The sequence below is a fragment of the Tauraco erythrolophus genome, chromosome 28 (genome assembly GCF_009769465.1).
Source record: "Tauraco erythrolophus isolate bTauEry1 chromosome 28, bTauEry1.pri, whole genome shotgun sequence".
NCBI lineage: Eukaryota > Metazoa > Chordata > Aves > Musophagiformes > Musophagidae > Tauraco > Tauraco erythrolophus.
Window position 1 is genome coordinate 4,511,707 of NC_141492.1, and position 22,678 is coordinate 4,534,384.

The 22,678-nt window shown below is 64.6% G+C and overlaps 5 protein-coding genes across 6 annotated transcripts; 3 read left to right on the forward strand and 2 right to left on the reverse strand.

Annotated features, from left to right (window-relative positions):
* Positions 1 to 501: 501 nt before the first annotated feature.
* On the reverse strand, positions 502 to 6,149 carry FKBP8 (FKBP prolyl isomerase 8). The gene is made up of 8 exons (XM_086627714.1): positions 5,870 to 6,149; positions 5,537 to 5,706; positions 5,270 to 5,358; positions 4,765 to 4,982; positions 4,518 to 4,690; positions 4,309 to 4,386; positions 1,875 to 2,012; positions 502 to 1,325 (listed from the first exon to the last, which is right to left on the reverse strand). The coding sequence occupies exons 1-8, from the start codon at positions 6,141 to 6,143 to the stop codon at positions 1,239 to 1,241; spliced, it is 1,227 nt and encodes a 408-aa protein (XP_086483840.1). The 5' UTR covers positions 6,144 to 6,149; the 3' UTR covers positions 502 to 1,238.
* Positions 6,150 to 6,850: 701 nt separating this feature from the next.
* Positions 6,851 to 8,999, forward strand: KXD1 (KxDL motif containing 1). Its single transcript, XM_086627815.1, has 5 exons — positions 6,851 to 6,923; positions 7,175 to 7,275; positions 7,371 to 7,523; positions 7,994 to 8,040; positions 8,588 to 8,999. Exons 2-5 carry the CDS (start codon positions 7,181 to 7,183, stop codon positions 8,821 to 8,823), a joined length of 531 nt encoding a protein of 176 aa, XP_086483941.1. The 5' UTR covers positions 6,851 to 6,923; positions 7,175 to 7,180; the 3' UTR covers positions 8,824 to 8,999.
* Positions 9,000 to 9,665: 666 nt separating this feature from the next.
* UBA52 (ubiquitin A-52 residue ribosomal protein fusion product 1) lies at positions 9,666 to 10,648 on the forward strand. Of its 2 annotated transcripts, none has more exons than XM_086627675.1 (5): positions 9,666 to 9,711; positions 9,898 to 10,017; positions 10,107 to 10,193; positions 10,303 to 10,405; positions 10,501 to 10,648. In XM_086627675.1, exons 2-5 carry the CDS (start codon positions 9,915 to 9,917, stop codon positions 10,592 to 10,594), a joined length of 387 nt encoding a protein of 128 aa, XP_086483801.1. In that variant the 5' UTR covers positions 9,666 to 9,711; positions 9,898 to 9,914; the 3' UTR covers positions 10,595 to 10,648. The 2 variants fall into 2 exon arrangements, with proteins under 2 accessions (XP_086483801.1, XP_086483802.1); XM_086627676.1 differs by having other exon boundaries at positions 9,666 to 9,702.
* Positions 10,649 to 10,925: 277 nt separating this feature from the next.
* Positions 10,926 to 12,871, forward strand: REX1BD (required for excision 1-B domain containing). Its single transcript, XM_086627526.1, has 5 exons — positions 10,926 to 10,976; positions 11,422 to 11,504; positions 12,079 to 12,283; positions 12,386 to 12,474; positions 12,757 to 12,871. Exons 1-5 carry the CDS (start codon positions 10,926 to 10,928, stop codon positions 12,827 to 12,829), a joined length of 501 nt encoding a protein of 166 aa, XP_086483652.1. The 3' UTR covers positions 12,830 to 12,871.
* Positions 12,872 to 14,096: 1,225 nt separating this feature from the next.
* CRLF1 (cytokine receptor like factor 1) lies at positions 14,097 to 21,302 on the reverse strand. Its single transcript, XM_086627527.1, is given in 9 exon segments — positions 14,097 to 14,120; positions 14,287 to 14,465; positions 14,751 to 14,919; positions 15,015 to 15,172; positions 15,444 to 15,613; positions 16,066 to 16,195; positions 16,816 to 16,884; positions 16,887 to 17,093; positions 21,230 to 21,302. Coding segments are annotated over 9 exon segments (1,179 nt in total).
* Between the last annotated feature and the right edge of the window lie 1,376 nt (positions 21,303 to 22,678).

A 22,678-nucleotide genomic window follows, 5' to 3' on the forward strand; every position in this document is an offset into this window, starting at 1 on the left:
CAGCCTTCCGAACTGAGGGGCAGGTGGGCGGCGGGCGGGTGTCCCCGTCCTCCGGGTATAACCCCCCGGGCACGGCCGGGGGGCCTGGGTGTCCCCGCCCCGGGCAGGGCCTGCGGGCCTCCTCCTGGGGACCCCCCCTCACCGAGGCAGGGCCAGTAGGTGCCCAGTTTCCCCCCCCGGCCCCCCAGCAGGGCCTGGGGGCCACCCCATGGCATGGCTCCGTCCTCGTCAGGCCTCTGCTGAGCCAAGCAGCCCCACAAACCTGGCCATGGAGCATCCCCACACCACAGAGGTTGCTCCCCTCCTCCTATGGCTCAGGGCTGTAGAGCATCCAGAAAAATTCCCCTCACATGCTTTTTCCCCAAATGAAACAGCCGCTCCCACCTCCTGGTGCAGCCACACGAGTGGCAAGAGATGGGGGACAGCAGAGAGGAGCGTGTCCCCCCCGCCCCTTGTGCCCCACTGGCAGTGAAGAGGCCCAGGCGTGACAGAATTGTCCTTTATTTGGGAAGTTCACAGTCAGTTTGGGGTGGGAGGTCAGTGCTACGACCCCCCAGCGAGCAGAGCTGAGACTGGGGCAGCAGCGGGCCCTGGGGATGGCCCCAGGCTGGAGAGAGCTGCAGGGCAAAGAGGGACCCCCGAGAGCTTGGACCTACAAGAGAGAGAGGCCAGAGGGGAGGTCTCCAGCGCTCCCCCCCTGCCGCAGGTTTCTTTGGCTTCCTTTGGACACTGCACGCTCTGGAGAAGTGCCGAGGAGGGAAGAGGGTGCCTGCAGGAGGGCTGAGCCGCCAGCAGCCCCCCAGGATGCGGGGAATCTCGCTGCACATGCTTCTGGATGCATCCAAACCACTTCCCACAGCTGGGCCCAGCTGCAGAAACGTCCGTGCCCGTTCATACCCACATGGCTTCCTTCAGCGCGCCTCCCCCCTGCCATGTTGGCAGGACCACGGTGCCCGCTGGGGCTCACCGGGCTGGGACAGCCGTGGCATACTGGTGTGCAAGAGCTACCGCTCTCCCCGACATGTTTGGGGCTAGGGGCTGAGCCCCACCTACGCCAGGAGGGATACAGGGAGGGACAGCAGGAGGGAGATCTGGCACCTCTAGCAGAGGAAGCATCCATGTTTCTGCAACTGCGAGTCCATGGGGAGGGGTCAGCAGAGCCCCGGAGAAGCCCCTTGGCAGGAGAGACGCACATCCCGGCACACGTCCTGTGCCGCAGGGCAACCCCGCTGCCATCCTTAGTTCCTTGCTGCGATGACCACGGACAAGGCCACGCCGCCGAGCGCGATGGCTGTTGCACCGAAGAGCCACTTCCAGGGGATGGACTAAGGAGGAGAAGGTGACGGGATATGCATGGCGTGCCGCGAGCACCCCGCTGGCAGCGGGGACGTGCAGCCCTGCCTGTGCTGGCACGGGGCCGCGGGGCAGCACCGAGCTCCCGACGCGCATCCGAGATAACGCAGCCCAAAAAGGCAAGTGCTGCGTCGGCTCTGCCCAGCGCGTGGCCGGCACGTCCACGGGGACAGCGTGTGCCGCCGGCAGCCCAGCTGACAGCGCTTTCCACCAGTGCAGCCAGCAGCCTCCTGTGCGTGGCAGCTGGGAGCAAAGTCCGGACCCTCCAGCTGGCATCGCTGGGCCCTGGCAGACAGAGCCAGGAGCGCAGCCGCAGCTCTCGGCGCGTTCCTGGCAAGGCCGCCGGAGCACAGGCCCCCAGCTCCCGGGGGGCTTGCTGCCCTGACACAGGACAGTGTCAACCCCCAGGGACTTGGGGGACACTAACGCAAGCCCTGTGCCCAGCCCAGTGGTCCCCACCCCAGGGGTGACCCCCACCCGCTCTGCCACCCCCACCCTGCTAGGTCAGCATCAGCCCTTACCCAGGGCAGCTTGTCTTTGCACTTCCCCGGGGCGCTGGCGGCGCTGGGATTCCCGAGCATCTTCCTGTACATCTCTGTCTCCACGTTCTTCTGGTCCGCGTGCTTCTTCACCAGCTTGGAGAGCTCAGCGTGGATGGTCTGGGGAGGAGAGCGAGGCGCTGCAGTTATCAGCTCCGCACCGTCCCTGCAGTGCAGGGGAGGGGACGGGGACCGCGGTGCCACCACCACCACATCTGATCACCCCAGGGCCGTCCAAGTGTTTTGTGGAACAGCCTACCAGCAGCCCGGTGGGGGCTGATGGCCTGACCCCCACTCCCCTGCACCGAGGGGCTGCACCAGGCTGGCATCGGACACCCCGGCTCGGTGCCTCACGGGTCTGAGTGCTCCTCTGTCCTTTTTGACCACCCGAGCCTGGCAGCGGGGAGCAGAGCCCAGGGTTGATGCCAGACATCAGGAAAATTATTTTATTCTTTAATCGAGGTGGAAAAGTTCCTGCCTCGGGGACAGACGTGCCTGACCTCTCCCACTTTTCTGTCTGGAAGCAGGCTGGGAAAGCGAGCTTAAACTCAGCCTGGTCTGAAGTGGGATTGCAGCAAGACCAGGAGCATGTTGGTGCCTGCCTGGCTGTGCCAAGCGGCGGCGACGGCTGGGGCTGGAGGGAGCGCTGCAGGAGAACGCTCCGTGTCCTCCACGGAGCTCATGGGCTCCCAAAAAGCAGTGAGAAGCACTGTCGAGCCGAGCATGGCACCACCAGCCATTCCTGGAGCCCGCAGTGGCAGGAAGGCCGTCGCGGTGGCCGCCGTGGCGCAGCCGTCCCGGTGCCACGGCTGCACTGTGCCCTCTGCTGGGGACGCCATGCTCCAGGCGGCTCCAACGCCTCCCCGGAACACCAGTACCGCCACCGGCGACCCACACCGGCTCCAGCCCGTGTCAGCTTGCCTGGAGGCCAGCCAGGCTTTCATCAGACCACGCCACGCTCAGCGATGCTGCCTCGAACGTGAGACTTCGGACCTCTGGAGGGTGCGAAGCAGCAAAGCGCCTCCGGGCACCCCCCGAGCTCACCGGGGCTGCCACTGCGGTGTAGGACAAACATTGGCATCTCCTCCTGCTCCCAGAACGTGAGTTTCCAAGGGATCAGGAGAAGAGAACCCAGCGGCTGATGGTCTGTAACAGCTGAAAGGTGCTGACAGCTCCAGAGAACCAGGTTTCCTCATCCGAGGCAGGTGGAGCCGAGCATTTCTTGAGTCTGTTTTCACCACCGGTAGCCGTAGCCCGTGACTCACCGATGCGTGTTTAACGCTGCCGTCTGCAGCAGCACTGCCACTTCCCCAGGAGTCCAGCCGGAGAGGTCAATAATTTGCTGTACTTGTGGTTTAACTGGTAACGTCACTGCCGGGCGTTTTGATTTCTCACCCCTCTCCCATTAAAAGCCTCATCCGAACGGGCTGGCGAGCAGCCGCCCTGCCAACAGCGACGTGCCGGAGACGCGCAGGGGGAGCTGCTCCCGGTGCTGCCTGCATCACCTGTGCTGCTCACTCATCGCAGCTGCCCACCCTAACCTTGCTGGAAAGCGAAGGGTTAGAGATCCTGCTCATCCCTTCCCACGGGAGCTCTCAGACCACGAGCTCTGCGGGTGCTGTGGGGCCACTGAGCTCCATCCTACCCATGACCTTCAGGCACCGGATCACGACACTAGTCATGACAGTCTGGTGAAATTCCCAGAAAAGAGGCAGGTAAAACAACAGATCCAGTTGAGGACTAAAGCCCACCTGCAGAACTAAGCCCCCCGCCTCGGCCTCGCACAGGCAGCACCTCCCTGCTTCTCCCCCAGCTCGCCCAGGCTCAATCTTGCTGGGACCATTTCCTGGTGCTGGCTTTTCATTTCTCCCGAGGCTCCAGTCCTGCAGCTGATCATTAACCGACAGGAAATTCCTGACCCAGAGCTCGCCCTGGCCTGGGTGCTGGACCAAGGTCTGGGCTGCTCCCGCCACCCAGTGAATCACGCTCGAGGCTGCTGAGCGAGTCTGCAGGGACTCCGCTCTGCTCCACTTCCCACAGCCGTGGCACGAGCCACTGGAGCCACCCGGGGAAGCCAGGACCATACCCGCAGGATCACTGAAGCAGGGATGGGTTGGCAGAGAGTCCTGCCCCCGCAAGGACCAAAGGGCAAAGAGGGAGTCTCGCAACACAGAGATAAGGGACTCGCCAGCCCAGACAAGCTCAGACATTGGACCACGGGGCACATCACCCCATGGCTGCTCAGGTCCTGGAGGCTCTTTCCAGCCTCTCTTCATGGAGGGAGCTAGGAACAGCTACGGGGAGCTTCAGCCTTCCATGGAGGGACACCGAGGTTTGCAGGGACACGGCTCAAAGGAGAGCGTCCTGCAGACACCCAGTTCAGCAGGATCGCCGGTGGCATGCAACAGCAGCCTACCTTGTTTGAGGGCTCCAGCTTCAACGCTGCCTTTAGGATGGGGATGGCCTCTCTGTATTCGCCCTGCTGAGCCAGGACCTGGAAGGCGAGATACGGACTGAGCAGGACGCCTGAGGTCTGCCCCTCATCCCTGCCCTCCATCTGCCATGGCTGGACCCGTCTGCACTGTGGAGAAGGGACGGCAGCGCCTGCCGCGTGCCTGGCCTCACCTTGCCCTTTCGGAAGAGAGCTTTGATGTTCCCTGGCTGGTGCTCCAGGACGAGGTTACAGGACTTAAGGGCCGCCTCGTAATGGTCCAATTTAAGCTGAGAGGCTGCCAGGTTGTTGAGACATTTCACCTTCACATCCAGCAGCTCGGCCTCCTCGTCTGGGCTGAAGTCAACTGCAAAGACCCCAGAGCCGGGTTACAGGGGGAAGGGAGCCCAGGCAGCCCTCCCTCAGGGCAGGGGCAGGTACCTTTCGAGCTGGAGCTGATGACCTTGAGGGCGATGTCGTAGGAATTGATGGCCAGCACATAATCTGCCTGCTGGTAGAAGAAGTTGCCACGCTCCCGCTTGCGGTTGGCCAGCTCTATCTTCTGCTTCCCGCTGAGCAGCTCCAGGTCCGGTGCATCCTGAGCCGCCAGCAGCTCCACCTCCAGGGTGAGGGCCGCGTTGGGTGGGATGTCAGGGCTCCTGCGTAAAGAGGGGCACAAAGCCACGACACGGTTACCACCTCTGCCAGTCCTACCAACCACTTGGCCACGTAGATTTAGCGCTGCAGCCCAAAAATCAGAGCCACGGAGGCTCCGCAGGACAGGGCGCGATGCAGATCATTCCCCATGCAGGCAGGACATGCTGCCATCCCCTGCGCGTGGCAGGGACACCAGTGCTGTGGGTTGGGCTCTCACTGGGAGCACAGGGGACAGTTTCACAGCCCTGTTTGAGGCAACTCTGCCCCATCCCACGCCCTCCCCGCTCACCTGCCCTGAGCGCCGTAGCAGTACTTTGCGTCTGACACAATCAGAGCCGTCTCTCCCATCTCCAGGAGCTGCACGCACAGGTCCAGAGCCTGCAGGGAACAACGTCGTGGTGAAGAAGCACAAGGGCAGAGTGGCCGCTTCTGACCCACAAATGAGGGTGTCACTGACCCCAAACCGCCCTTGCCCCCCGCCCCGAGGTGAGGTCCTGCTCCCCAGTGCTAAAACAAGGCAGTGACAAATCCGGGCAAGCTTCCTCCCAGCCCTGACCTGCAAGACATCGCAGTCCCCCAGCGTGAAGGTGAGAGCAGGGTTCTCCTCCACCACGCTGCCGTCCTCCAGCGTGGCCTTCAGGCGGACGGTCACATCCTGGCCCTTGCGAGGACGGGTGTCCACCCCCTGGCCTGGCACCAGCGTCTTCTTCTTCAGCAAGCCGTTCCCTGGGCACGGAGAAGCCAAAGGTCCATCAGCCCACCTCCAGGCGGGAAAGTACTCACTCCCACCGCTCCGTTCTGACTCCCGGACAGCCTCCATGGCGTGGGGAGCGGTGGAGAAGCCCACGAGACCCCCCCAAGCCCCGTGCCCTCCTGCCCGGGCTCTTACCCAAAACATCGAGCCACTCCTGGGGGGCTTCAGACCCTTCCCCCCCGCCCTGCTCCGAGCGCTGCGCGTCGTCCGGTGGCGGGGCAGGCGGCCTGCCCACGTCCTCCAGCGGGGGCATCTCGCTCAAGTCTTCCTCCTCCTCCTCCTCTTCTTCCAGGACCTCGAAATCCTCCGCTGTGTCCAGCTGAGCGGCGTCGGCCGTCGGAGAGGGCTCCGTGCCGGTGCCTGCCCGGCCCGGGGAGCCGCTCCTCCGTTCCTCCCCGCTGGAGGCCATCGCGGCGGAGCAACCTGGAGCGGGGGGGGGGCGAGGAGGGGGATCGGGCCCGCGCTTACCGGGCGGGGGCGCGGCCGCCCCCCCGGGCGAGCGGCGGGAGCCCTCGGGGGATGCGCGGCGCGGGCACAGGAGATCCCGGCAGCGCCGGGGAGGGAACGGGCCCCACGGAGCGGAGACGCGGCCCCGGCCCGGTACCGGGAGGTACGTCCGTGTCCCGCCCCCTCCCCCCCCCCACGCACGCCCTCCCCCCGCCCGCGGGGCCCCACGTCACCGTCACGCGCCGGGACTCCCCGCCCGCCCCCAGCAACGGCCGCCGCCGCGCGCGCCCCCCGCCGCTCCCACCTGGCCCGCGAGCCCGTGGCCGTCGGCCCCGCCCCGCCGCTCCTATTGGGCCGGTACCGCCCACCGCGCTGACGCCATTGGGTGGTGAGGACGCTCATCAGCGAGGCGCCGGACGCGGCTCGGCGCTGCCTTAAAGGGGCCGCTGCGCAGCACCCGCTCCGCGGGGCCGGGCCGGGTGGTGCCCGCCGCTGGGCCACGGCGCGTGTGCCCGGGGTACGGTGTGGGGGCCTCGGTGCTGGCACTGGGGTGGCTCCGTGATGCCTGGCGAGGGGGGGAACCCTCCGCCGGCCACCGCTACTTCCGACTCGGTGCCGTGACGCACGGACGCGCTGACGCCGCGGGGTCGCGCTGGGCGTGACCCCGTACCCGGAAGCGAGGTGCGGCCGTCGGTGCCGCTCCCGCTCCCGTCATGTGAAGCGGCGGGACGGGCTCCTTCAGGTGCGGCGGGGGCCACCGGGAGGGGCCGGAGGGAGCCCGGTACCGGGGCCGGGAGGCGGCAGAGGGGTCTCCTTCCCGGCGCCGGGTACCTGTCGGGCCGCTCCGGGGCCGGGAACGGCGGCGGGGAGTGGGGGTGGCTCCGGTACCGGCAGGGTGGAGGGGACGTGGCGGGGCGGGGTGTCTCCGTTACCGGTCCGGGGGGCCCGGGAGGCTCCCGCCCCCCGGCTGAGCCGCCCCCCGCGGTCCCGCAGGCCGCCATGGAGCCCACGGCCTCGCAGGTGTTTTGCGGGAGGGTGCTGGGCATGGTCAACGCCGAGGACGTCAACGCCATCATCCTGGCCCAGAAAAACATGTGAGTCCCGAGGGAAGCAGCCCGTGGGGACCCCGGTACCGGCACCGGGAGCCTCCCGGGATGTTTGCTGAGCTCCGTCTGCTTCTCCTGAGCAGGCTGGATCGATTTGAGAAGACCAACGAGATGCTCCTCAACTTCAACAACCTCTCCAGCGTCCGCATGCAGCAGATGAACGAGCGGTTCCTCCACCACACCAAGACGCTGGTGGAAATGAAGAAGGATCTGGACAGCATCTTCCGGAGGATCCGGTGGGCAACGGGGATGGGAACGTCGCTGCTGGTGGGGAGTGGGACAGCGCGGAGAGCGCAGGGTGGCTCGTCAGGGTCTGGGTGGGCTGTGGGGGTGGTAAAGTGGGACACAGGTAGGGTTTGGGATGGTCTCGGAAGTAAAAATAGTTGGAGAGGAGAAAATGTGCTGCTACGTGACACGTGGGGGCAGCTGCAGAGGCCAGAGCTTTGGGATTCCTTGATTCTGCTCCAGCCAGGATGTCTGTGCTCCCTGGGTTATGGAACACGGCACTGGGAGAAAGATCTGATGTGCCGAGAGGGGGTGACAGGAGCGCTGGGGGGGCTGGGAGGGAGCCCCTCGGCCTGAGGGACCCCCCGGGATTCGTTTGTGTTGTCTGTAACACGCCGGAGAGTGGAAGGGGCTGGCTGGACCGCTCCGCTCCGGATCCGTCAGCTTCCCCGTGAACTCAGCTGGCTCTCTCCTCCCCCAGGACGCTGAAAGGGAAGCTGGCGAAGCAGTACCCGGAGGCTTTCAGCAGTGAGTGATTCCTTCCGATGCATGGATTTTCCGTCGCTTTTCTTCCCATGCAAAAAGGCCCTTTTCCCAAGAATGTGTGAGGTGGATCTCGCATATTGCGGCTGCCCCATCCCTGGAAGTGTTCAAGGCCAGGTTGGATGAGGCTTTGGGCAACCTGGTGTAGTGGAAGGTGTCCCTGCCCATGGCAGGGGAGTTGGAACTGGATGATCTCTGAGGTCCCTTCCAACCCAAACCATTCCGTGATTCTATGATCTCGGGAGTCAGGAGGAGCTGAGAAATGCCCAGGCACGTGTCAGCACATGGCCGCAGTGCTGAGAGCCTGGAGAGCTTCTGGGTTATATCAAATACGATTCCAAGAAAATACAAGTGGCTGCTAACTGAAGTGGCATCGGATTTCTGTTGATTATTGGTAGAAGCAGGCGAAATTTATAATTAGAGAGGAGCAAATTGTCCTACTGGGGTCCCTCTCACACCCGCTGTCGCCCCAGCAGCGCCTCACCTCGTGTGCCCACAGCAGCAAAACTAAAATTTGCGTCTCCCCTTCCAGACATCCACGAGTCTCCCATCCTGGAAGACGACGACGACTTCGACCCTGTCCCGAAAAGCACCACAACCACCATCGCTACCTCTGAGCAGAGCACGGAGTCCTGCGACACCAGCCCTGACGTCATCTCTCCCACCACCAGCCACGATTTCGAGGATTTATCCCAAGGCCAGTGCGATTCCCCGGCCGTGAACGGACAGAGTCTCACAGATGAAGACATGGCCAACGACCTGGACTAGGCGCGCGGGTCCCTGGAGAACTTTCCGCCTTGTATTTATCTTCGTGTGTTTCTTTTGTTTTTTTTTTGGGAAGAGGGAAGCGAAGGCTGCGAGAAGAAGGGGGCCCTTCTACCTAGAAGCTGCCCCTGTGGTGTAAACCCCCCGACTTGCCGCGGGGTAAATCAGTAAAACACGGCTCTGAAACGCCTCGTGTCCCGTCTCCTTTGCGCAGGCGGAGGAGCAGCGGAACCCCCTTCGGCGCCGGCCTTGGTGCGGAATTGCTCGTTTGGACACGGGGTTTTTTTTTTCATAGGAAACGTTGGTTTTGAGGCTGCGAGTGCCCGCCGGCGCTCCGGCTTCTCGCGGGGCTGTCCGTGCCGGGAACGGGCCCGTGGCGGCCGCCTCCCCGCAGCGGCTGCGTTCCCTCCTGCGGGAACGGCCTGGGGTGGGATTCCCTTCGGTTCCCACCGCCTCAGCCCGTCCCGCGGGGCTGCCCGTTCCCTCCTCGGCTCCTCCCGGTGCTCGCGGGATCGGCCTGGGCTCTGCAGAGCCCGCTGCTGCCTGCGAGGGGCGGGGGGCAGCGTGCGGGGCCGTTCCCGGGGCCGCGGGGCGGGTGCGGGGCCGTTCCCGGGGCCGCGGGGCGGGTGCGGGGCCGTTCCCGGGGCCGCGGAGCCGGTGCGGGGCCGTTCCCGGGGCCGCGGGGCCGGTGCGGGGCCGTTCCCGGGGCCGCGGGGGCCGTTCCCGGGGCCCGTCCCGCCGTGGCGGAGCGGGCGGCTGCCGCCGGCGCGCGCGCACCGGGTCCCGGCGGAGAAAGGGGCGGGGCGATCACGCGCCGGTTGTGACGCGGCCGCGGGCGGGTTCCGGTTCCGGCCACCCCCTTTCTCAGCAGCGAGGCGGCGGGTGCGCGCGGTGCGGCCGGGAGCGGGAACGGGAGCGGGGCCGGATCCCGATCCCGGGGCGGGGGGGTCGGGCCCGGGAGCGGGGGGTTACGGGGCCGCGTCCCGGCTCGGGGCGGGCGGCGGGGGGGACGGTGGGGACGGGGACATGGCGGCCCGAGGGCCCGGGCGGGGGTGACGCGGCCGCCGCTCCCCGCAGGCGCGGACGGTGCCGAGATGCAGATCTTCGTGAAGACGCTGACGGGCAAAACCATCACCCTCGAGGTCGAGCCCAACGACACGATCGAGAATGTCAAGGCCAAGATCCAGGACAAGGAAGGTACCGGCGGGACGGGGCCTGCCCCGGCGCCGCGGGGGGACCCCCCTGTCGCGATCGCTGCCCTCCATCGCGATTGTTGTCTCTCGCAGGGATCCCTCCCGACCAGCAGCGGCTGATTTTCGCGGGCAAGCAGCTGGAGGACGGCCGCACCCTCGCAGACTACAACATCCAGAAAGGTGCCGCGGCGGCTGGCTGGACCCCGGGCTTGGCGGCTTGGGTTGGGGGGGGGAACCGGCGGCTCCCCGCAGCCCCCGGCCCCTCCATCACGCTCGTCTCTCGTTCCAGAGTCCACCCTGCACCTGGTGCTGCGCCTGCGGGGGGGCATCATCGAGCCCTCCCTCCGCCAGCTCGCCCAGAAGTACAACTGCGACAAGATGATCTGCCGCAAGTATGGCCCCCGTGAGGGTGGGGGGGGACACCCTCCTCCCAGCCCCCTTCCCCAGGAAAACGGCGCTTTGCTGACGGAATTTTCCCCCTCCCCAGGTGCTATGCCCGCCTGCACCCCCGCGCTGTCAACTGCCGCAAGAAGAAGTGCGGGCACACCAACAACCTGCGCCCCAAGAAGAAGGTCAAGTAGAGTGGGCAGCAGCCCCCCGGCCTGCCCCCCCGCCTGCCCCCTCCCAATAAAGCATCGCAGCGCTCAAGCTGGTCCTGTTTCCTGTTTTTTTTTTTCCCCAAAAATCGCCGTGCTTTTCAATAAAAGACCCGTGGGGAAGGGGGTGTGCTCTGCAGCAGCGTGGGGCTGCTGGTGGGTGACCGGGAACCGGGGGCAGGGGGGGGCGAGGGGGGGCGAGCGGAGGCGGCGGCGGTACCGGGCGGTGCCTGAAGGTGGCGGCGGATCCGCGCTCGGCCGCCGCGCTCCGCCCCCGCGGCCCGCCGGGCCTGCGCCGAGCGGCCGGGGCCGGGCCATGGTGAGTGGCACCGGGTACCGGGCGCGGGGAGGGAACCCCGGGGCGCGGGTTGGGGGGGTCCCGGGGCCGGTTCGTGCACGCCGGACCGGGGCCCGTCCGTTTTGTGCGCGTGTGACCGGGGGGTTCCCGGGGCCGGTGCGGTCGGTGCACGCGGGACCGGGGCGGGGGGGGGGGGGGGGGGGGGAGGCGGTCCTGGTGCCCGTCTGCTTTGTGCCCACATGGCGCGGGGGGGGGGGGGGTCGGGTGTGAGGGGTCCCGGTTGCCGGTCCGTGCGCACGTGCCTGGGGCGGTCCCGGTGCCCGACTGAGCCCGAGCGCCCTGGCCGGACTCAGCCTGAGTTCCCCCAGGCCCTGGCACCGGGGTGAGACCCCCCGAGGGGTGCCCCGAGCCCGGTAGCGGGAGCAGAGCCGCGCCGCGAGGCAGTGGGCACCATGCCGGTGGCACCGTCGGTGGCATCGTGGTCCCACAGCCACCGTCCCCTTCTCTCGGGCAGACGGGCGAGGCCGTGAAGGCGCTGCTGCGGCGGCTCCAGGAGCTGCAGGGCGAGCGGGCCGAGGCGTACCGGCTGTTCGAGGAGTGAGTACCGGCACCGCCACGGCACCGCGGGGACGGGCACCCGTGGGGACGGGCACTCATGGGGACGGGCACCTATGGGGACGGGCACCCATGAGGACAAGTACCCATGGGGACAGGCATGTGGCACCTCTTAGGGCGAGGGATCCCCGGCAGGAATCAAATCCCCCATCCTGCTTTTTTTTGCATCCTGATGGGAAGAGGCTGCCCGGGCAGAGCAGCGGCTGTCAGGGCAGCCGGTGAGCTCCAGCTGGCAGGGCACGCCCACGCCGGACACCTGTATCCTATTTTAGCATCCAACAGGAGTTGAGGGACTTCCCGGGATGCAGGCTTGTGAGTGAAATGGAAAAAAATAACCCAAAACCTCCCCATCTGCCAAGCCTGTCCCTTGCCGGGGGTGGAACTGCCTGATCATGAGGACTGAGCTGCCAGACCTGGGCAGGAAAACCCTCCCAGTGCTGCCTGCAGTGGGACGGCAAAGGGAGCTCAGCGCCGGGATGGAGACCACGGGGTGTTGCCATCCCAGTGCCCTCCGGTGCGGTGACGGTGGCTTCTCCCCCCCCCAACCTGTCCCCAGGGGCCACCGGGCGTACCTGAGCAGCGCACCCCACTATGACTTCCCGCGTTACCGGCAGCTGGTGCACGAGATCACGGTGGCCTTCAGCGGCATCTCCCGGGAGGTGCTGCGCATCGCCGGGCGCCTGCGGGACGAGCTCGCCCGCCCCGACCTGGCCCAGCACCTCACCCGCCTCCAGGAGCGGGAGCAGGAGAAGTTGCAGCTGGTGAGTGCTGGGCTGGTGGGGAGGGGTCCTGCCGCTGCCCGGAGCGAGGCTAGGGCTGCTTTTTGAGGGGGGGTCCCAGCTCCTGCCGTGTCCCCACCGCAGACAGCGCAGCTCCAGCTGGCGCGGCAGCAGGCACAGGACCAGCCCACCGTGGACGCCCATCAGCAGGAGGTGCGGGAGCTCAAGCACAAGTAGGTGGTGGCCCCACTGCCGTCTCCATTCTCCCCCTGTTTTGGGATGGCAGCATCCCCCCCCCCGCCCCGTTTCCCCTCCCTCCAGCCCAGGGGGGCCCAGATGGTGCCTTCAAACGCGCTTTCGGCCGCAGCCCCGGGGAGGGTTTGGCGATGCCGCACGGCCGCGGTCCCCTCGGCCTCCCCGGGCTGAGTGTTTCATAAACAGCACGGGGAAGGCGAGGCGGCCCAGATAATACGCTCCATATGGGCTTTATTTATAGTTTCCATCCGCTCTCGTAGGCTAATTAAAACCATTGAGGCAATCAGCGAAATTCTCCAGGACCTCAAGTACGATTCGGAAGAAGTCGAGTGATGAGTGTCCCCGTGGGAACGGCTGGAGGGGCCGGCCGGTGGAGCGGGGGCCCTGTTCGTCCCCCCCCCGGCCCCAACTCACTCCCAGTGCGGCCCCCTGGGCACTCACACCGCGTCAGCAAGGTGGGCACCTTCCCTTTTCTTGGGTGTGGGATAGAAGGGGTGAAGAACCCCCCCTGGGAGCAGTGGGGTCCCCCCAAATCCTGAGCATCCCTCAGCAGAGGCATCTGGCTCAGGGCTGGTTCCCCTCCCCAGCTCTGCCGGCCGCGCCGGGGCTTTGCCCAAAGAAAACCTCAACCCATGGTGCCAAGGGGCTGCCTTGCTTTGGCCCCCACATTGGGATGGGCACTGCCTTTGCTGCCAGCTGGAGCCCTGCGGGCAGCAGCCCCCCCAAAACCCAAATCTTTGGGAGATCAGCCGTGCCCCCAACCACGCGACGGCTCCAGCCCCCAACAAGTGCCCTTTTTATGGTCATCCCAAATAAACCTGTCCCCATGGAGCTGGTCACAGTTGTGTGGTCTAGACGACTCGTGCCCGCCGCCCAGTGCCACCCCCTCTGCGACGGCTCCGTCCCCCTGGGACGGGGTGACGAGGGACACGGGTCCCGTTTGGCTGCCCGCTGCATCCCCATCCCCGCACGCTGCTGCCGCTCCGCTGACGCAGACCCCGGTGGGGTTTCAGAGATTTATTGGCATTAAGCTTAAATCTGTTCCTAATTGACTGAAATGGAACCAAAATAAGGCTGGTTTGAATCAAAATTGGAGCAGGCACTGGGCAAACCCCAGCAGCCTCAAACCAGCCCGCATGGCTCCCCGGGGATGGACCCCCCCCCCGTGCGCTCGCACGTGTGTCCCCCAGGTCTTAGCCCAAACCGCTTCCCGCGGGGGGCTGCGCCGAGGGCGGGGGGACACCCGGGAAGCCCCCGCCGCCCCTTTCATCCCAGCGGCTGCTCTGGCTGATGGGTAAGGAGCAAAACCTCCACAGCCCCCCCAGCCGGGCGAGGCTGGGGGGTCCCCTCGCTGCTGTGGGGTGCGAGCGGCGTGGCGGGGGGCTGCGGTCCCATGGGGCCGGCGGCACGCGAGGGGCTCCTGGGGCTGGCCCAACCTGCCCCCCCTGCCTCACCCCGTCCCGTCCCCCGGGGTTGCGGGGCCACGCTTCGCCCCCACCGCCTTCCTGCTCCCCCTCGGCGGGGCCGGGGTGGGCGCGGGTGGTCCCGGGTGGGCGCCGGGCGCCCCGTGTCATCCTGCCGGCGCTCGCTTCCCCGGGGGCTACAACTTATCGCCGGGAAGAACCTGCGGAGATGAGCAGAGCCCCGCGTCGCCGCCGGCCACGTGCCCCAGGGTCAGCGTCGCCCCACATGTGTCCCCCCCCCAAACCTCAGCGTCCTGGGGGTGGGGGGGCATCACCCCCCATCCCCACCCGGCCGGGGAAAAGAAGTGTGAAAGGCTCCTTACCTACCTGGTTGCGTGTTTTGTGCGATTTCTGCAGCCACACGCGCCACTGGTCGTAGAGCTTGATGCCGAGGTTGGAGCAGCCGTAGGCGTGTTTCTTCACCCACCCGAAAAACTGCTTCAGCTCCCGCCGCAGCGTCGTGTTTTGCTCCCCCCCTTTGGGGTCGCAGCCCCCCGCCGCTCGCTCTGCGGGGACAAGGTGGGGGGGGGTCAGCGTCGACGTGGCCCAAACCCCCCATCGCACCGTAAATAACGGTGGGCGAGGGGGGGAAACGAGCGGCTTTTTGGCTTCCTGCTGGGAAAGCCGAGCTCCAAATTGGCTCCTTTGCAAGAAATCCAGGTGCTGGGCACGGAGCAGGGAACGGCCCCCCCTTTGCACGTCCCCTGTGCGCAGGGGAGGGGGAGCGCAGCGCCGCTGGCGTCCCCTCCCTGCCCGCCACGCGATGCCGGCTTGGCGCCCGCGGTGCTCACCGCTGCGCGGGGTGGAGGCGGCAGTGGGGTTGCTCCAGTCGCTCCAGATGCCGGCTTTTTTGGAGCCGTAGATGCCGAAGGGATTACAGCGCACCTGGACGAAGTAGACGGTGCCAGGACGAAGGCCGGCCAGGCGGCAGGACGTCTGGTTGCCCACGTCGTCCACTACCTGGGGAGGGAGGAGATGGCAGCGCCGGCGCGGTTGGGCATCCTAGTTGGGCATCCGACGCTGTCCCCTGCCGCCGCTGGGTGATGCCGACCCACCTTCCACTCCGAGCTGTCCTCCACCCGGTACTGGATCTGGTACTTGGCTTGGAAGAGGAAATCCTTGAGGGCTGGGGGGGAGCTCCAGCGCACGCTCAGCTGGTCCTCCAGGTCCCCCACCCGGCTGACGTGCACGTCCGGCGGCGGGTCGGTGGTGACTGCGGGGACAGGGCAGGGGCTGGCAGGGCTGGCACAGGCAGCACTGCGGGGGTTAAGGAGCCGCAGATGCAAAAAAAAAAAAAAAAAAATCCCACCAAAAATCCCACAAAAAACCTCGGAGAAAACAGCCTAATTCGATTAGGAGCAATTCTGCTCACATATCGCCCATTTCCTGCTGCTCCCCCCTCAACATCCCACTGCGTGAACCTGCTCCTCCCCCACCCCGTGAGGTCACCGGCATGGTGGTGACATCACGCCGCCGTCGCTCACCCACGTCGAGGATGTCCAACATGACGACGTCGGAGACGGCCACCCCGAGCCGGTTGGACGCCTCCACCCAGATCTCGTAGGGCGTGAAGAGGGCCAAGTCCTTGGGGATGTGGCAGGAGTAGGGCCCGGCCGTGTGGTACTCCTGGCACGTGTTGTCTCGGCCGTACCACCTGCGGACGGGCGCTGAGTGCCGGTACCGGCACCACCGGGTGCCGCGGTCGAGCCGGGGACGCTCGCACATCCCGGGAGAAAACAGCCGCTCGCGGCGGGGACCACAGCTCGTTCATCCGCCGCTCAACGCCGCCGGCATCGTGCCGCCGGGGTGTTGGGTTACCGGCTGCTCGCAGCTCATCCGGCAGCTCCCGGCTCAACCGGGGCCGCGCGGCTTCTCCTCGCCCTCCTCCTCCCACCGGGTACAGCCGGTGGCTGAGACCCGACGGAACTCATCACACCAGGGACCATCCCCAGACAGGGGCCAGCTGGGATGTTCCCCGCCACCCCGCAAGCCTTTAAATCCCGCATCGGCGGGGTTTTTTTAAGAATAATAGGAATTAAGGGGGGGTTGGTGGGTTTTTTTGGGGTTTTTTTAAGAATAATAGGAATTAAGGGGGGGTGACCCCACCTGAGCTTGTACTTGAGGGTGTAGTTGGTGTGCAGGAACGTCTCCCCTTCCGTCCCCGGCGCCCATTTGCAGGTGAGATCCTTCATGTTTTTGGACCAGCAAGTGATGTTGACTGGTTTTTCTGGGGGTACTGGGAGAGGGAAAAAAAAAAAAAATAAAAATGGGTGGAGGAGGATGAAACAGCACAGCAGCAAAATGCAGCACACGGTCCCGGTGGGCAATGCCACCGTGGTCACTGGGTTCCAGCAGGTGTGTTTGTTGGAGGGGTTTAGGCTCCTGCCCGCTCCCGGCTCCTGCCCGCTCCCGGCCCCAGAGCTGTTTTCTTTCAGCAACAGCGACCCAAAAAACCAAACCCAAGCTGTGTTCCCAGTTAAGCCTCTGTATTCCTGGGATGTAGCATCGTCCTTAAAATAGCCCGAGATAAAAATCTTAACGATTATTGATTCGGACAAGTGTAATTTTTACCGAGGCTTTGCCAAAACAGCCTCTCCGCTGCGCGCTCCTCCGAGCCCGAGCCGGCGGGTCACGGCACGAACCGCGGAGAGGAGGTTAAAAACGAGCGACCGCGCGCAACCGTCGCGAGCCCGCGGCGTGTTTTGGCAAGAAGCGGGGCGTTAATCCCCGCGGGGATCCCCAAACCCTCCCACGGCTCCCGCGGGAGCCGCGGCTCTTTCCTCCCCACCCCGGAATGGTGAAGCAAGCGCCGGGGCAGGATGAGACCCGGCACGTGCGACCGCGCCGCCGACGTACGTCCAACGTAAAGGCAGGAGCCGGCCAAGATGCCGCCGTCTCTGCTGTGACACACCAAGTTGTCCCCGACTGCTGCTTGGAGCCGTTGAGGTGGGCGAGGGCCACGCTGAGCGTGGTGGGGCCGAGGGCGGCGTAGGAGGCGGCGGGCAGGCGCCGGCCGTTCAGGGTCCAGTACAGGTCCTCGGCTTTCAGGTGAAAGTCGGGGCTGACCGTGCACGTGGCGACCAGCGAGGAGCCGATCAGCAGGGTGGGGTCTTGGGGGGAAATCACTGCGGGGTCTGCAGCCGGAGAAACAGAAGGGGGGGGTAAAAAAAAAAGAATTATATGTAATTTTTTAATATATATCTATTTAAATAGGTTTTCTATCTAATTTATATCTATTTAGATATATTTGATAGCTATTTAAATCGATTTAGATATATTTGATAGCTATTTAAATTGATTTTCTATCAATTAAAATTGATTTTCTATCAATTAAAATTGATTTTCTATCTAATTTGTATCTATTTCAATACATTTTATATCTATTTCAATACATTTTCTATCTATTTCAATATATTTTATATAATTTATATCTAATTTTCTCTATTGAAATATATTTTCCATCTATTTTATCTATCTAGTATGTATTTGTATATAACTATATATAACATATATACCCAACGTACTGTATATAATGTATACACACACACTATATATATGTAAGTACGTGTTTATCCCAGCGCAGCAGCGCTCGCCCTCCTCCAAAGCAGAGGCAGGAGCGCAGGAGGCTCCGGGCTCGGCCGGGTTCTCCCCACGATCTCGGGGGCTCCTGGGCGGAACCGGGGGGGTTCGGGGCGGGAAGCGCCGGCAGCCTTTGGGGAACTCTGGGGCACAAGGCCAGGGGGATCGCGGCGACACTGGGGGTTTTTCCAGGATTGGGTGGGGGGTGGGTTGTGGCTTTGTAAGTTTTTCACAACAAAAGGATTTTCAAAGCAACTATGGAAAGTTTTTGGGGTATTTTTGGGGTATTCCCCCCCCCCCCTCCTTTTTTCAACGACGCTGGCCAGACGTACCCCCCCCAAACACCGAGGGCCGGGCAGTGCTTCCGGCTGAGACCGGCACTGACCACCCGCCTAATCCCAACCACGTGCCCCCGGCTCTGCCAAAACCCACCGCTCGCACCTGGGCACGTGGTCCCTGCGCCGGGACGCCCCAAGGCCCCCCTGTGCCAGGGAGACCCTCTGTGATGGGGCAGCCCCCCACCCTGCTTTATTTCAAGACCCCCATCTGCCACGAGGCTTCAAAGAAAAGGCTCCCCCAGCCCCGCTCCGGGGTTTTCCGTGTCCGTCAGCCTTATCGGCTCCATCCGCACGCGCCAGGCTAATATCCCAAATTACCTCCCGGAAAGCACCGCGACCTCCTCTCCCCTCCGACCTCCCCAGCTCCTATCGGCTTTCAGCGCCCGGCACAATTAATCCTCCAAAATCCTCGTTACCCTGGCGATACCTTAATTGGCAGATCCCGCCATCACTCAAGGGATGCTGTTGAGGTGGGTGTAAAAACATCCGGGTGTCAAAGCATCCGGGACACAGTGGTGCCAGGTACCCCAGGGTACCCCGAGCATCCGGAGGGGATGACGGATCCATCCCACCCACCCCAAATCCAACCCTTCCCCGGGGAGGTGGGGGAGGTTCAGCCCCCAATTCACCCCGTCCTCCAAGGGGGGTTCTGCCAAGGAGCCCACCCAGCTCCTCCACCAGCCGAGCACGGAGCCGGGGCTGCTCCAGCGCCACCGATAACCGACCCGGCGCTCCGGGCCCTAATTCTCCTAAATCTTAATCTAAACAGCCCCAGAAATGCACACGAGCGCCGTAAAACAGACACGTTTCCCGTCCTCCAAGCAGGACCCTTTGGAGGGGCCAATTTTTAATATTATTTATTTATTTTCCCTGCAAATTCCCCCCCCCCCTCCCCTTCCACACAGACACGGCACCGAACATGTGTTTTAAAAGGGAAAAGTGTGAAGTTTTCAGATCGGAGAGAGGAAAGGGCCGGAGAGCCGCAGGCAGCCTGTGGAATGTGCGAGTCACAACGAAAATACCTGCTCGGGGGGTTTTTTATGACTTTCCTATTAAAAAAAATAAAAAAAAATGCTGATCAGGTGCTAAGTAATGCTATAAAGTAAAACCACATTTCCAAGGTGTCGGGAACGTTTATGCTTTTCTTCCGAAGGGCCAGATTTCATTTTAGTTTTATATCGGTGTTTTAAGGGGTTGAGAAAGAAAAGGAAAAAAAAAAAAACCAACCTCCGATAAGTGTCGGAGTTGACGCAGTTAAAAAAAGATTTATTAAGATGTGCAGGGGGAGGGTGTGTGGGGTGGGTTTAAAGAGAAATAGAAATAATCGCCCTGAAGAACAAAAGGAAATTTGGGCAGCCCTGAATCCTGCAAGAAATATATATATTTTTTTATAAATTCATTTATTTAGAGCTCTTCTAAAGCTCAAGCAACGAGGTTTGCAGGCAGACACGGCTCCCGAAAAACACTTTATCCCTCCTTTCCGCTATCTTTTTCCCTTTCTCTTCCCCAACTGGCATTTCTCGTGCCCATCCCTCGGCTCGAGGAGGGATTTATAAAAAGCCCCGGCATTCCAGCGAGCGCGACCGAGCTGAACCGAGGGGAAACATTCGCTCTAAAAGGAGATTTGGCTTCGCCGTTCCCCAGCGCCGCACGTCGAGGGGCCGCGGGGCGAACGCTCGCCCCGGTCGCCTGTGTCAGACCCCGATGGAGTGGGGGGAGAGTGGGGGTCCCGGGGGTGTGAAACCGGCTGCGAACAGCACCGGGTGTCCCTGTACCGGGGGGAGGTGGAAGGTGCGGGGTCAGCCCCAACCGGGGTCCGTCCGCGGCCCCACATTGTTCCCAGTGGGATTAACCCCTCTGCCCCCCAGGAAGGGCACCGGGGTGGGCAGCGCACCCCGCCAAAACCTGCCTTGGTTCAGAGGTTCTCGTTAACGGCTCCTAAAGGGATTTTTGGAACATTTTTCCCCTCCCTTCTCCATTGCTTCTGCAATTCCTGCCCTAATTATCACTGTTTGAGACTTCCCCATTAACGACACGTATGGATCCGGCGGTTACGAGACCTGGGGTGGCCAGGACCCCATGGCATCGCCGGTGCCGGGGACGTGGGAGCAGTGGTTTTTTCTTGGCGGGACCCGTTTGCGCGTCGGAGCGAACATCCATCGCCTTGAGAAATTCCCATCATAGGGAGGAAGCCAAACTTCCTGCTGCGGGGAACGGGATCTCGCCTCCCCTTCGCTCAGGCTCGAGGGGAAGCAACGAGGCAACGGGTGGGACAGACCATAATTTGGGTTTAGGGATCTATGGAGAGGGGGGAGCCCTCTCGTGTCCCCCCCCCTCATCACCACGGCGAGGGGGGACCCAATCCCCGTGGGGCTGAGGCCGCCCACAGCTCAGCCCACAGGTGGCACCTCCCAGACCTGCCACCACCGGGTGGGACCCCCAAATGGGCATCACTGCGGAGCCCCCCAGGGGTATTGTGGTTTTTTTTTGGGGGGGATTCATGGTTCTCCATGGGGAAGGGAGCTCCCTTTTGTTCTGGGTGGGGAAAAGGGGATTCATTGTTCTCTGGGATGGGGGGGGGGGGGAGCACATCTCTCCAGGGGGAAGGGGGGGTCCCCCCGTTGTTCTCAGCAGGAGGAGAGGGGTCTCAGAAGCTCTAGGGGGGGGGAAAGGGGGTCATGACTCCCGGGGGTGGGAGGGGGTCGAGTGGGGAAGGGGTTCGCTATTGTTCTCCGGACGGAGGACGGGGGTTTCCATTGTCCTGGGTGGGGAATGGAGCCGCATTGTTCTGCGGGAGGGGGGTCCGCACGGCGGGGATGGGGGGCGGCAAGGGGGAGGACCGACCCTTCTCGAGGAGGGGGGTCCCTCTTCTCCATGGGGAGAGGGGACACTCGCTGCTCCCAGGGTGGAGGGGGGTCCCTGCCGCTCCCCGGGATGGGGGGAACAAAAAAAGTTTCCTCTATTGTTCTCTACAGGGAGGGGGGGGTCCCGGCCGGGCTGCGGGGCTGGGGAGGGAGGGGGGGCCCCAGCTGCCTGCCGGGGGGGACGACGGGGGGTCCCGGTTGCCCTCGGCGGGGGGGTCCCTGCTACCCTGCGACGCGCAGCCCCGAGGTGCGCCCGGCGATGCCCCCGCCGCTCCCGGGGCCGTTCCGCATCTCGGGCTGGAGGCGGGGGGGCGGGGGGGGGGGGGGCGGAACGGGACACTCACCACACGGACCGGCACCGCCCGGCCCGCACCGAACGGGGGGAGCCCCGGGGGGCTCCGCGCAGCGTCCGCCCCGGCCCCGACGGGACCCCCCGCATCGCCCCCCGCGCCCACCTTGCGGGAGCCGCCCGGTGCTCCCGGTACTCACAGGCGAGGGGCTCGGCACGGAGGAGGCGCAGGCAGAGCAGGAGCACGGGAGGGAGCAGCGGCAACGGCGGCATGGCCGGCTCCGGTGCCCGTCGGTGCCCGGGGCGGCGGAGCGCACCGGCACGTCCGGGGAAGTCCCGAGCAAGTCTGAGCAACCCCCGGTAACCAAAGCCCTAAATGCCGCCCTGGCCCCGCCCCGCCCGGCCCGGGCCCGCCCCCGGGGGGGCAGAAAGACACCGGCCCCGGGGCCCCGCCGCCTCGCTCCGCTCCCGGTCCCGGTCCCGACCCCCGACACGCGGTGCCCGCCCGGCGGTGCCCGGTGCTGCCGCGGGATGCTGCCCTCCCGCCCGTCGGCCCCGGGGCCGGTGTCCCGCTCCCCCCGAGCCCCGCGGTAGGTGAGTAAGAGCCGCCCCGGGGCCGCCTTCCCACGGGTGACTCATGCGCGGCCTCCACGGACCCTCCCGTGCCCCCGGGGCCGCTCCCGGTGCTCCACGGGCAGCCGGGCCGCACCCCCCCCGACAAGGGCTCCCCCTCTCCCCATCAAAAGTGTCCGTAGGAGACCCAAATCCCGTTATTACATTTTTTTGGGGGTGAAAACGGGAATATCTTCCTGAAAATCCTGATGATTTCTATCGAAGCCGTCATCGCTGTTTTTTTCCGCAAAAAAAAAACCAAAAGGTGAGAAAAATGCCCCAAGTGGCTTCAAGCCCCCACTCAGGTTGGGACTCTGTCTGTCCCTGGGGGGTCCCAGCCAGCCTGGTGGTGGTGGCGTGTCCGGTTGTGCCACCGGCACCGTCGCAAAGCCATGAGCTTGGGCGTCACGTCCCCGTCCCGGTGCCTCCTCCTGTCCCCCCACCCAGGACTCGGGGGCACCAAGAGCTTTGCAGACCCCCGGGTGGGTGGCAGAGCCCTAGGACAACAGGTCCTGGTCACGGCAAGGCCACCGTCCCCGAGCGTGGGCTGTCACCACCGGCGCGTCCTTTAGGTGTGCCAGAGCCCTGGGGCATGGGGTGGGGCGCAGTGGGGTGCCCCGAGAGCACCCCATGCCAGAGGGTGCCTGGGTCATGTTCCCCCCGAGCACAGGGGACACAGAGGGACCCGATGACCCTGACCCTGAGGTTGGGACGGGGCTGGGAGCCCCGAGGCTGTGGGACCGCTGCCATGGCTGGGGTTTGTGGGTGACTCTGGGGGCTCAGAGCTGGGGGGGCCCGTTTCCAGCCCCCATGTTCCGTGGACCTTCCCTGTCCCTCTGCTCCCTGTCCCAGCTCTGTGCCCTGTGTCACTCGGCTGCGAGGACAGGGACATGGCTCCCTGCAGGGGATGGAGTGTGAGTGGACAGAGCTGGGGTGGCAGGGGACACCTGGGTGGCCCAGGGTGCCCCATCCCAAAGGGATGACACTGTGGATTGGTGTGAGGGACAGCCTCAGCCCCTGCCCCATAGCAGGGGGGG

What these genes read in the sequence shown, in the direction of transcription:
- FKBP8 (XM_086627714.1), bottom strand. Translation starts at nt 6,143, where the DNA reads ATGGCCTCCAGCGGGGAGGAACGGAGGAGCGGCTCCCCGGGCCGGGCA. An exon ending in TGCTACGGCGCTCAGGGCAG is followed by an intron (nt 4,983 to 5,269) that starts GTGAGCGGGGAG and finishes CTCTTTACGCAG; the next exon opens with GAGCCCTGACATCCCACCCA. An exon ending in CTCTCTTCCGAAAGGGCAAG is followed by an intron (nt 4,387 to 4,517) that starts GTGAGGCCAGGC and finishes CTCGCCTTCCAG; the next exon opens with GTCCTGGCTCAGCAGGGCGA.
- KXD1 (XM_086627815.1), top strand. Translation starts at nt 7,181, where the DNA reads ATGGAGCCCACGGCCTCGCAGGTGTTTTGCGGGAGGGTGCTGGGCATG. An exon ending in ATCCTGGCCCAGAAAAACAT is followed by an intron (nt 7,276 to 7,370) that starts GTGAGTCCCGAG and finishes TCTCCTGAGCAG; the next exon opens with GCTGGATCGATTTGAGAAGA. An exon ending in AGCATCTTCCGGAGGATCCG is followed by an intron (nt 7,524 to 7,993) that starts GTGGGCAACGGG and finishes CTCCTCCCCCAG; the next exon opens with GACGCTGAAAGGGAAGCTGG.
- UBA52 (XM_086627675.1), top strand. Translation starts at nt 9,915, where the DNA reads ATGCAGATCTTCGTGAAGACGCTGACGGGCAAAACCATCACCCTCGAG. An exon ending in AGACTACAACATCCAGAAAG is followed by an intron (nt 10,194 to 10,302) that starts GTGCCGCGGCGG and finishes CTCTCGTTCCAG; the next exon opens with AGTCCACCCTGCACCTGGTG. An exon ending in GACAAGATGATCTGCCGCAA is followed by an intron (nt 10,406 to 10,500) that starts GTATGGCCCCCG and finishes CCCCCTCCCCAG; the next exon opens with GTGCTATGCCCGCCTGCACC.
- REX1BD (XM_086627526.1), top strand. Translation starts at nt 10,926, where the DNA reads ATGGTGAGTGGCACCGGGTACCGGGCGCGGGGAGGGAACCCCGGGGCG. An exon ending in GAGGGAACCCCGGGGCGCGG is followed by an intron (nt 10,977 to 11,421) that starts GTTGGGGGGGTC and finishes TCTCTCGGGCAG; the next exon opens with ACGGGCGAGGCCGTGAAGGC. An exon ending in AGCAGGAGAAGTTGCAGCTG is followed by an intron (nt 12,284 to 12,385) that starts GTGAGTGCTGGG and finishes TCCCCACCGCAG; the next exon opens with ACAGCGCAGCTCCAGCTGGC.